A 12,465-nucleotide genomic window follows, 5' to 3' on the forward strand; every position below is an offset into this window, starting at 1 on the left:
GTCTAACTGGGACACTAGGACTATGAGGAATTGAATTGTGATGCTGGAGAAGACTTTTGAGAGTTCCTTGGAAGCCAAATCAGTCAATACTCAGAGAAATGAACTCTTACCATAAAAGAGGGCCTATATGCACAAAGATATTTGTAGCAGCCCTTTTGGTAGTGGCAAGGAATTAGAAACTGGGTGGCTGTCCATCAGTTGAGGAATGGCTGAATAAGTTGTGGGATACGAATGCGATGGGAAATACTATTGTTCTATAAGAAACGACCAGTGGGATGATTTCAGAGAGTCTGGGCAGACTTACGTGAACTGATGCTGAGGGAAGTGAGCAGAACCAGGAGAACAGTAACAAGACCATGTGATGATCAATTGTGATGGACCTGGCTCTTTTCAACAATGAGGTGATTTAAGGCCATTTCAATAGACTCGGGATGGAGAGAGCCATGCGCATCTAGTCAGGGGACTACGGGGACTGAATGTGAATCACAGCATAATATTTTCACCTTTGTTTGCTTTTTCTTTCTTGTGGTTTTGTTTTCCTTTTGGTCTGATTTTTCTTGTACAACATACCAAATAATAAAATATGTTTGAGAGGATTGTACATGTTTAACCCATATCAGATTGCTTGCTGTCTTGGGGGAGGAGGGAGGGAGAAAAATTTGGAACACAAAATCTTATAAAAATGTATGTTGGAAACTATGCGAGGTTGGAAAATAAAATACTACTGAGGGAAAAGAAATTGTCTCTGACTATTCCGTGGAATAGGACAGCTGGGTTGCACAGTGGATAGAATACCAGGCCTGGAGTCAAGAAGAGCTGAATTAAAATCCTGATTCAGATACTTGCTAGCTGTATGATCCTGTTTGTGGTAAATCACGTAGTCCTATTTGCTTCAGTTTACTTTACCTGTAACAGCAGCTGGAGAAGGAAATGGCGAGCCATTCCAGTATCTCTGCTAAGGAAAGCTCAAATGGGATCATGCTGAACAGCAACAATATTCACTGGAAGGACAAATACTGAAGCTGAAATACTTTGGCTAAAAATGAAAGATGGGACTCACTGGAAAAGACTGATGCTGAGAAAGATCGAAAGCAAAAGGAAAAGGGAACGGCAGAGGATGAGATGGATAGAAACAACAAACATGAGCTCCAAGAGTGGGGGTGAGTCAGGTGACACCGTGGAGAGAGCACCAGCTCTTTAGTCAGGAGAACTTGATTTCAAACCCAGTCAGACACTTAACACTCACCGCGTGACCTTGAGTGATTTAACTCCAATCGCCTTGCCAAAAAAAAAAAAAAAATTATGAGAACATCGTACACAATAACAAGATTATGTGATGATCCACTGCCATGGCCTTGGCTCTTTTCAAAAATGAGATGATCTAAGGCAATTCCAATAGCTGTGGAACGGAGAAAGCCGTCTGCAGCCAGAGAGAGGACGAGAGAGACTGAACGTGGATCAGACGTTTCTGTTTGTTTGCCCGTGTTTTTCCTTTGTCTTTTTCCCCTGTTTGAGCTGATTTGTGTGTGTGTGCAATGTGATGAAAATGGAGGTGTGCTTAGAAGAATTGTCCATATTTAATATTAAATGTAATTTAATTAAAATTTACTATTGAACATATATCAGATTGCTGCTTTTTGTGGAGGGGAAAGGGGAGGAGAGGGAGAAAAATTTGGAGCACAAGGTTTTGCAGAGGTCAATGTTGAGAGATATTGTAACATGTATTTGGAAAAAAATAAAATACTATTTAAAAAAAGAGAGAGCGGAGGACAGAGGGGCCACGGGGTCACGAAGAGTCAAACCCAATTGAGTAACTGAACAACAGCATTTATATAACACTGTTAAGGCGTGCAAGTGCTTTACCCATGTGTGCTATTATCCCCATTTTACAGATGGGGAAACTGAGGCCTAGAGAAGTTGTTACTTTGCCAAGATCGAACAGCTAGTGTCCGAGGCAAGTATCACACTCTGGCTTTTCTGGTCCTTCGCTGTCCACTGAATCACCCGAGAATCCAAGCATGTTAGAAAGTGCACTGCCTAAAGCAGCATTCCCTGATCGCAGTTACTAAGGTCCTATCAAGTCTGAAGAGGTCTTGCCATTCCCCCATGTGGGTGTTATTGTGGCCTACGTCTAAATCTGGTTTCAGTTCATCAGGTTCAAAGGGTTTTTGTTGCTTATTTTAAAAAAAGCCTTCAGGAATCATAAAAATCCAATGAAAATCACTTTAATAATTGGAATTCAAAAACAAATAATACAAGAAGAAATGATGTAAAAATATAACTCCCCCTCCACAGTCCGCAGCTAAAGGAAGCACAAGCAGCCTGGCTTCTGGAAAACATTGCAGGCAATTCTCCTGCCCTTAAAATTCAGACTAGTCGCTGAAGCTGCACTGGGCTGGGCTAGTGGTGGAAGCAGGAGGCCACACTGTGGCAGCTACCCAAGCTTCCATTCCATGACAGCTTCTACTGGTGAGAGGGTGGGGCTTTGATCCCAGCCGTGGGCAGAAGAAGCCCAGCCCCTTCTGCTGTGGGCACACACAGATCGAGCTCCCTCTAGGAACTCAAGCTGCCAGATACCTGACCCAAGAATGGGCCACAAGAAGGGTGCCTCCACGGGGGGGCGGTCAGGGCAGGGCCTTCCACTGCGCTTCAAGTTGCTGCAATGCTACACACTCCCCGAGACCCTTCTTTTTTCAAGGAGTTCACGGGAGAACGGCATCAGGTAGCTGTTCAGCTCGTGTCTACCTCTGCCCCCGAGCTGGGGCACAGAGTCACACACATGGTCACAACAGCCACACACACACACACACACACACACATAGTCAAAGCCAACCTGGCTGGATACTTGTCATTCTCTTCCACCTTGTCACAATTACTGGAGAAAGAGACAGGGGCAGGTGAGGGTTCTGGTGTCCCTCTCCTAACAAAAATTACCCTTTTTGATTCGTCCATAAGGAGTGGAAGGAATACGCGGACGTGAGGGCCGGCCGAGAAGGGCCCGAGCTTGTCCCTGAAGACAATGCTAACGGCTTGGACTCCTCTCTTTGAAGAAACTAAAAGCTGCCTTCCTCGGGGCACAAAAGCCATGGAGTGCTAGGCTCCCTATACCACAGGGATGGGAGCCTAAGTCCTCTGAGAGGAGATAACTGGACCCGGGACGGTGGTCCCAGTAGGTTTAAACATGTCAAACAAAGCAGCAACAAAGGGGCCCGGGTATAATGGGGTCAGTGAGCTGTGGGCAGCAGTAGAACAAGAGCCAGGCTTGGGGTTCCGGGTAGACTGATAGGAATCCACGACCCCAAATGGCCAGGTCCGGGTTCTGGAAGCTTCAGCTGGGCTTTTCTTCTGCCGTTCTTGGGAACGGCAACTAAAGAATTACTTGCCAAAAGGCAAGCTGGAAGCCGCAGGTACCGCCTTACCCTTGACGCCCACGCCCGGGATCTCGGCCTCCCCGCCCCTCGGCCTCTCCCAAATGCAAGAGGGCAGAGAATTTTCATCACTCAGAACTTCCTTCTCTCTCTTTATTCAAATGCGTTCGCTAACCCTTCTCCCTAGCCGCCTGCCCCTTCCTCTTGGCACCGAAGGCCATGGCCGGCAGGAATAAAAAAACACTGGTTTAAAAAAAAAGCTAAGCCCGGACTTTGGGTGCATAGTGCATAGAGACTGAAGGCCTTTGGTATCTGATAACTTCTGGTGGGGGCAGGAGGAGGAAGGCAGAAGCCTTAGGTGACAGAGTAGAGGCTATTGTAGGCTAAGTGGCCGATGACGAGGGCCAGCATCTCGGAGGTGCTGCTGAGGGCCACGATGAAGGGGGCCTGGGAGGCTTGGTCAGCCTGCAGGTGTCGGAAGGACAGCTGAAGCACAGCGAGAGCCAGCAAGCTGTTCTGTATGCCCACCTCGAAGCTGACTGTCCGCTGATGGGGTACGGAGAGCTTGAGGCAGGCCGCCAGAGTGTGGCCCACCAAGAGGCCAGCCAGGGGCACCGTCAGCCCCGCGAGCACAATCGGGGGCCTGACGTCGGCTAAGATGAAAGCCCCCATTCGGCAGGCCAGGAAGAGCCCCCCTAGGATGAGAACGACGCTGAAAGGCTTGATGACCTTGAGCAGGACTCTGGAAACCCTGGGCATTTTATACTTGATGACCATGCCGGCGGAGATGGGGATGGCGATGAAGAGCAAGGTCAGGAGGATCTTAGAGAAAGGAATGTGCAGCGTCTCGTGGACACTGAGGAGGTGGCCGTAGAGCGCGGAGGACAGTGGCATGAAGCCCGTGGCTGCCACCGTGGAGATCAGGGTCATGGAGATGGCCAGGGTCACGTCCCCCCCGAGGAGCAGGCTAAAAAGGTAGCTTCCTCCCCCGCCGGGCGTGGAACAGGTGATAATGAGTCCCAGCGCCAAGGCCTTGGGCAGAGTGAAGACCTTGGCCATTAAAAAGCCATAGAGGGGCATGAGGAGGAACTGGCCCACGATGCCCAGCAGCACCGGATGGGGACTCTTCACCAGCCCTTTCAAACCCTCCAGCTCCACCTTACAACCAAACGCACACTTGTTGACGAAGACGAACGGAAGCAGCACGTAGAGCACCGGGCTCTCCGAGAAGCGGCCCAGGCCTCCCTGGTGGCCGGGAGCATCGTCTTCCACGGGAGAAACTTTGATGAGAAAATCTTGTCGCTCCTCGATCAACATAGGGGGAACCTTCTGGAGGTCGAGCAGCCGGATGCGCAGCGGCGCCAGGCCGGCCAGGCCAGACTGGATGTTCACCACAAAGTGGCTGTTGTCCCAGCTCTGGGCGGTCACGTTCTCAATGCTCAGCACCTCTGTGTCCAGAGAGGTGACGCTCAACACGGGCCCGAATGCCGTCCTGTTACTCTGGGCTGGGTAACAACTAGAGACCACGATGATGCCCTTGCTTTTCTCTGGGAACTCAAACTCCATGACGGAGTCTTCCCCAATGCTCAGATACCTGCCCTTTGAGAGTGGGGTTTTGGAGCCGGGGGCCACGCTGAAGTTAGCGTCGGGGACTCCCCGAGCCCCGCCGAGTAGGCCGGCAAGCAGCACGGCCCACCAGAGCGCGCGTTTGGGCGATGAACAGCCACGCTCCCATCCCGTGCCAGCACTTTCCCTGGTTCTGCCATTGCTGCTGCTTAATGCCATCTCTGCTGAAAGACCGGAGCCATCCACTCAAGAGAGGCGGGGAGAGAAGTCTGTGGGTTCAGCAGGGCCTCCTAACGAGTACCATGAGGTGGACCTGGGAGAGAACTGGGCAGCTGACTGTTGTCTTGCTGTTGTTGTTGACAGCACAGCCCTGCCTGGGGAGAGGAGAGATGGAGAAGTGTGAGAAAAGCAGGTTGGGGGGGGGGGCAGTTAGCCCAGGCTGTTGGGCCACGGAAGAGAGCCAGAAGCAAGACAGAGGAGGACTCTTCTCTTGGAAGCCTGCCACCTCTCCAGGGTTTCCTTCATTGTAGCCGTGAGCTTTTACAGCTCCAACCTACCAGAGCCTCACATGGCCCTAGAAACCGACTCCGCTCTAGAATCAAAGCGGCAGCTAGGTGACGCAGTGGAGAGAGCACCAGCCTGAAGTCAGGAGGACCTGAGTTCAAATCTGCCCTCAAACACTTAACGCTTCCTGGCTGTGTGACCCTGGGCAAGTCATTTAACCCTGATTGTCTCAGCAAAAACTGAGTAGCTGGCCATACCAGGCCCCAGACCCTTCATTTCCTTTGGCTCTCTCCCCACTTTGCCTGCTTCTCCACCCCTCCCCAGCCCAGGGAGGGCTTTGACTGATCCAGGGTCTGAGAAGACAGCCCCTTCTCCTGAAGACTCTCATAGCAATGCCTGTATGCCCAGAAGGCATAGACTAGAAAGTTCCCCCCTTCAGTTTCCCATTGCCAAGGGCCCGACAGTAGTCACCATTACGTCCCCTTCCTTCTGGGCCACCATGCTGAACTCTACTTAATAGTCTTGTGACAGGAGAACAGTGAGGGGAGATGGGAAGAACAGTATAGCCAAGAACTAGAGTACATGTAGGAGGAGCAGTGGGCAAGAAAACTGGAAAAGGAAGTGGGGTCAGACTATAGAAGGTCTGGCGTGCTAAGCTGGAGCCTGCTGGCCATGGGGAGCCCCTGAGGTTAGGGATCTGTATTCAAACCCTAATGTCTAGGCAAGTTATTTGAGTTATCTGTGCCTCAGTTTCTTCATCTGTAAAGTGAGATGGTGGTCCAGATGACTTCAATAGTCCCTTCTGGCCCTCCAGCTACGTGTTTTTGACCATGCACGTAAAGCTGGGGGCTGTGGCCAAATCTATACTTGACATCCTTACGCAGGCTACATATGTCTGTCTGGGATTAGAAAGCAGTGGCTCCCTTGAAGACCTAAAAGCACTGGATTTGAGCTGGAGCAAGAGATAGGACCATGCCCACAAGGTGTGGTCACCCTCCCCAAGCCCCCCCCCCCAAAGGGAGTAGTTTCTTATTCAATTGCCTTCCCCGTTCTGTTAAGCAGCTATTCACATGACGTGACTCCGAGGGTTCTGGGAAGGAAAGCTTTCACATCAGGTCAGGAATCTTGGTGATGGTGCACATCACACGCTTGGATCTATTTATCAGGTTCTTGAGACCCCCCGGCTCAGTTTCTCTCAGACCATTTCCTGTGCTTGGGTTTCAACCTTTCAAATATTCAACTCTTCCTTTCTAGGATCACAGACTTTAGAACAAGGAAGACTCTATAGAGACCATCTATAGACCCTCTAAGAGATGAGAAAACAAATCTCTCTCTTCTCAGATGTACAGAAAGGGTATGTGCTGTCATCACACTGGTATGAGGAGAAGGGAAGGAAGGGCACATTTGAATAGATGGGGGAAGTAAAAATAGCGTTAATATCATAAAAAAAGCATCCATGAGAATGGTCTTAAAAAAAACCGAGGAAGTGAGAAAAAGGGATGCATTGGGAGAAGGGGGAAGGGAGAGGTAGAACAGGAGAAATGACCGCAAATAAAAGAGGCACACAAGAGCTTTCACAAAGTAGAGGGGGAATGGTTGAACTTCAGTCTCAACAGAACTGGTTCAAAGAGGGAAGTGTATACACACACACACACACACACACACACACGCACACACCACACACACAGACACGCACGCACGCACCACGCACACACACCACACACACACACACACACTGGGTATAGAAATCTCTATTACCCAACAGGTTAACAGGAAGAGACAAGAGAAAAGGAGGGGGATTCTAAATGAGAAAGCAGAGTAAGAGAGGCAGTTGTCAGGAGCAAAACAGACTTTTGAGGGGATATAGGATAAAGAGAAGGAGAGAATGATTAAGCAGAAAAAGGAGGCTGGAAAGAAACAGTAATCACAACTGTGAATGTGAATGAGATGAGCTCACCCGTCAATTGGAGGTGGAAAACGGAATGGATTAGTAACCAGAACCCAACAATATGGTGTTTACAAGAAACATGAAACAGAAAAGACACACACACACACACTCAAAGTTTAAAAAAAAAAAAAAAGATGAAGCAGCCTCTACTATATGCTTCAGCTGAAGTAAAAAAGACAAGGGACAGCAATCATGATCTCAGCAAAGCAAAAGCAATATTAGACCCCATTAAAAGGGAGAATGGGGAAACTACCTTCGGATAAAAGGTATCAGAAACAATGAAGTAATAACAAAATTTTACAGCAAGTTTCTCTGAGAAGGCCTCTTTTCTCATATATGTGGGAGACTGGCTCAGGTTTCAGCCCCCTCTTCTTGCACTTCATGGGGGGAACTACTTGGAGTCCGAGATAGGAAACTGACCCAGAGCTGCTCCCATAAAATCCGTAGCAGGTCCAGAAAGCTCAGAGATTTTAACCGCATTTGCCTTACCTACCGAAGCCCTCAGCAGAAAGGACTACTTGGGAAAGGGAGATGTGGAACAATGCCCTATGACGAAAGCGGTGGCATCGCCTAATTTAATTGCTCCTACTCAGCTGTTGAAACGGGATGAGGCCACGGTTTTGCCATAGACACAGACATCCATCCCTCTTGCCCAACTTGTTGAGTGGCAAGCGAAGATCAAAGAACAAGCTCATTGTGCTGTGCTCCTTCCCGTCCTGCTTCACCCCCCAGCCCCTTTTTTTTCCCTTTGGGGCTGGATTTCGGGAGAGAAGCCCAGTGAAGTGACTTGGGGAAGCACAACCGTTTCTGTATTCTATAAAAGGGATGGTGCAGTTAAGCAAGAAGAAAAGTTCCCCTAAAGAGCTAGAAAATAGGAAGGAAGGCAAAGTGGTCCTTCCGTGAGGTTTCTTAAACCTAGGAAGAATGAGTGTTGACATCAGCCGCCCCCCTCCACCCCCCCCCCCCTATTTCTGAGGGTACTAAACCTCAGAGCTATTGAGGGAGAGCAAACTTTCTGCCACAGACGCTGGGATGAATGAGCCGGGCAGCGCGGGCGGGTTCCCCGAAGCGCTTTACAGACCGGAGGAAACGGCCTTTGTTTTACTTGAAAAGATGCGGTGGCGGCAGCAGTGACCGCTACCAGAGCGGAGGATTGTGGGCTTGTCCGAAAGACACCTGCCTCGGCCGAAGTCGGCTTCCCGCGGCGGGCCGGCAGCCACCGCTGCTCAGGGCGGGCGCCCGGCCGGGAGAGGAGCTCCCCCGAGGACGGCCTCCTCACGTTTCATACGCACGGCCCGGAGCCCCGGAACACACAAGCCCCCCGAGCCATTGGCAAGGAGAGCAGGGGAGCCTCCGGATCGGAGGCGCGCGCGCGCGGGCGGGCGGTCTCCCGGTGCCTCTGGGGAGAGGCTTGCCCCGGGAGCGGGGTGAGCCAGGGAGGGAGGCCCTGGCGGAGAGCTCCGGACAGGTGGCGCGGGCCAGGCCCGCCCAGGGGGCTGGGAGCGCCGGGGAAGCGCTGCAGCGCGGCTGCCCGGGGCGGCGGCGGGGCCGAACGAACGCCGAGCCCGATCCGGGAAGAAAGCGCCGGGGGCCGGCGGCGGGAAGCGCGATCCAGCGGTCCCGGGGGCAGCGAGCCCAGCTCCGGCCGGAGGATGGAGGAGGCCGAGGCCTCCGGGCCGGGGCCGCACACTCTCACCTGAGATCCTGGCAGAGCCTCGGGGCGGCGGCTGGAGGGCGGGGCGGAGCGGAGCGGAGCTCGGCCGGAGCCTAAGCGAGCCGCGCCAAGCTGCAATTCCAAGCGGCTCGAGAGTAGTTTATTGCCCGCCCCGCCCCGCCCCCTCTCCGCCCTCGCTCCGCCCCTCCGAGCACAAAGCTCCGCCCCCAGGGCTGACAACACACGGTCCCGCCCCCCGCCCCGCCCCGGTCCCCTCACGCCGCTTCAGACCAAGAAAGTAGGAAGGTCTAAAAGCCGGCGGAATAAAGGAGGGCGGGTACTTCCGGCCTTGATACCGTCTAGAGGAAACGCATTAGGGAACCAATCAACGCCAGCTCACCAGGTGAAACTCGGAATGCAATTGATCCGATTTCGGAGGGGGCGGCCCATCCCGTTCCCCCATAAGCCTCCGCTGCTTTTTACCAGCTTCGGTGGGAGACGGCCTAAACCTGGCTTGGGTCCTTTTTCCCTCTCGGTTTCCCGTTGTTCGGGGACCGCCGGGGTTAGGGCGGGTCGTTGGAGCTCGGGCGATTCCCAGGCCATCTAGTTTTAGGTTGGGAGGAAGCTGAGGTTGCTCGGGAAGCCAGCTCTAAGCGCCTTCACGGCGCCCATTTATAGTTTCGTAGCGCTCCGCTTCCTTCCGCCCTCTCGGCCTCCTCTCGCGACTCATTTTCACAAACGTTTCATATTTGTCTTCAGTTCTGTTTCTGGCCCCCTCCCCTCGGTCCTTTTCCTGATTAGCTTCGCTTCAGACCAAGTGCGTCATCGGCCATCAGATGGCGCTCCAGCCTCGAGCTGCTCCAGCGCCTCTTGGGAACAACATAGAAGTACCCTGGGCCCGCCAACTTTTTAACTAGGGGGCCAGTTCCCTGTCCCTCAGACCGTTGGAGGGCCGGACTAGAGGAAAAACAAAACCTTTGTTCTGTGGGCCTTTAAATCAAGAAACTTCCTAGCCCTGAGTGAGGGGGATAAACGTCCTCAGCTGCCGCATCTGGCCTGGTCCCACCGTGGGGCGCAAGACATTGGTCGAGGGATTATGGAAAATACTAGGAAAAGAGCCATATCATCCTCTTGAAATGCACCAAAAGCAATAGGAATAGGGGGAACGTTTGTGGGTTGGAGATCCCCAAAAAAGGTACAGGATAGTTTTCTTTATAAAAAAAAAAGTTCCTTATTTTATTTTTGGTGAATATGCACAGTAAACTCTCGAGCTTTTTTCCTATCATTAAACTGGGGATATGAGAAGTTTTTTCTAAATTATAATTTTATTTATTTATTGTTAAGTTTAAACAACAGAGAATTTTCATGTTAATTACAACATGCCTCCTCATTTGAATTCTACTTCATACCCCTTGCTTTAAATACATTCTTCTACTTTCATTTCAAAGCAGTTCTACTTGTTACAAGTTGAATAGTTGAACTTCCCTTGTAAGAATTTAAAATATTGCAGTGGCCCTCAGCGACATCATCAGTGTTACATTTTAAATTCACTCCTCCCTCCCTTAACCTCCCTTTCTTCCTCCCAGTTACAAACACAAAGGGGCAGGGAGAAATTTCCCTGAAAGCGAAGGCAAAAATTGGCAACATTTAATCTCCAGTTTTCCCTGGCACAGACGGGTCTTGCCCGGGTTCCCATACTGTCTACCTTTTTCTTACTGCCCATACAAGGTTGGGCGATCTTGAATTTGTTACAAATATATTTCTTTTCCTCTGTGACAAACACGTACACATTTGAAGTATTATAACTATTTCTGCAGAGATTGGAAACGATCGTGATCAGACACAAGATTTGTTTGTACAGCAATTAGGTCAAATTATGACCGCTTCTCGTTGGAATCCTTACAAAGTGTTAACTGCAGAGAGAACCGTTATATTCTATTAAAGAAGAGAACACCACAGCTTCTGACTAAGTAATGTATTCCTTCTTACAATTTCTCGAATTGTCAAAGAATTTATAGATTATCCTGAGGATTCAACATTGTAGTACAGATTCCCAACAGATGGTCTGGGCCCATGCCCTCATTTCGGTTCTGTGCCCTGCCCTAGAGTAGTTCTTTCATTTCCTTGTGATCCCATCTCATTAGCTGTAAAATTACAGGATTAAAATGTAATGAACTTTTTCTTTCCTGAACCATTACTGTCAAGCTGAAAACCATGATCTCCAAATCATCTTGAAACCATCATGAACAGTCTGCAGAAACAAGCCTTGTATTACCTCTCATTACAGTATTTTTTTGAATTTTAATATTTCCTCCTCCCCCCAATTACACATAAAATCAATTTTTAACTTCCATTGTTTTGTTGTGGTTGTTTTGCTTTACAATTTTGAGTTCCAAATTCTCTTCTGCCTTCCCTCCTCTCCTCCATCAAGTAATTTGATAAAGGTTATCAAAATACATTTCTATATTAGTCATATTTGTGAAAGAAAATAGACCAAAGAAAAGACAAAAAGGTTTGTTTTTTTTTTAAGTATGCTTTGTTTTGCATTCATATATCAATCAATGGAATTTCTCTGGAGGTGGATACATGTTTCATCATTGTTCCTTGTTAATTGCAACATTAAGATTGTTTTTTGATTTAGACTCCTCAGCTTATGTTGCTATTCTTGTAGTTGATACATAATGTCCCACATAAAATAGTTGTAACTTTTATATTCAGAGTTTTAACATTTTGTATTTAGAGTTTTCATAATTATGGTAGACTAAAAGGCTATATTTTATTTAATGTGAATTTGAATTTGGAATTGTAGGGATATGAGTTATCATTTTAATTATTCTAAGCACCTAATGAATAAATCTAAAAGATTTAGTAGTATGTGAGTAGTATATTAAGCTGTCTTTTTTTTAATTTAATAGCCTTTTATTTACAGGTTATATGCATGGATAACTTTACAGAGTTAACAATTGCTAAACCTCTTGTTCCAATTTTTCACCTCTTACCCCCCCCACCCCCTCCCCTAGATGGCAGGATGACCAGTAGATGTTAAATATATTAAAATATAACTTAGATACACAATAAGTATACATGACCAAAACATTATTTTGCTGTACAAAAAGAATCAGACTCTGAAATATTGTACAATTAGCTTGTGAAGGAAATCCAAAATGCAGGTGGGCATAAATAGAGGGATTGGGAATTCAATGTAATGGTTCTTAGTCATCTCCCAGAGTTCTTTCTCTGGCCGTAGCTGGTTCAGTTCATTACTGCTCCATTGGAAATGATTTGGTTGATCTCGTTGCTGAGGATGGCCAGGTCCATCAGAACTGATCATCATATAGTATTGTTGTTGAAGTATATAATGATCTCCTGGTCCTGCTCATTTCACTCAGCATCAGTTCGTGTAAGTCTCTCCAGGCCTTTCTGAA

At 49.0% G+C, this 12,465-nt stretch overlaps 1 protein-coding gene across 2 annotated transcripts; it reads right to left on the reverse strand.

Moving 5' to 3' along the window:
- Nucleotides 1-2,209: 2,209 nt before the first annotated feature.
- SLC10A3 (solute carrier family 10 member 3) lies at nt 2,210-9,221 on the reverse strand. Of its 2 annotated transcripts, none has more exons than XM_031944420.1 (2): nt 9,083-9,221; nt 2,210-5,308 (listed from the first exon to the last, which is right to left on the reverse strand). In XM_031944420.1, the coding sequence occupies exon 2, from the start codon at nt 5,151-5,153 to the stop codon at nt 3,723-3,725; it is 1,431 nt and encodes a 476-aa protein (XP_031800280.1). In that variant the 5' UTR covers nt 5,154-5,308; nt 9,083-9,221; the 3' UTR covers nt 2,210-3,722. The 2 variants fall into 2 exon arrangements, with proteins under 2 accessions (XP_031800280.1, XP_003774709.1); XM_003774661.4 differs by lacking the exon at nt 9,083-9,221 and adding an exon at nt 8,563-9,065 and having other exon boundaries at nt 2,210-5,304.
- Nucleotides 9,222-12,465: the final 3,244 nt, after the last annotated feature.

This window comes from Sarcophilus harrisii, chromosome X (assembly GCF_902635505.1).
Source record: "Sarcophilus harrisii chromosome X, mSarHar1.11, whole genome shotgun sequence".
Taxonomy (NCBI): Eukaryota; Metazoa; Chordata; class Mammalia; order Dasyuromorphia; family Dasyuridae; genus Sarcophilus; species Sarcophilus harrisii.

What these genes read in the sequence shown, in the direction of transcription:
- SLC10A3 (XM_031944420.1), bottom strand. Translation starts at nt 5,153, where the DNA reads ATGGCATTAAGCAGCAGCAATGGCAGAACCAGGGAAAGTGCTGGCACG.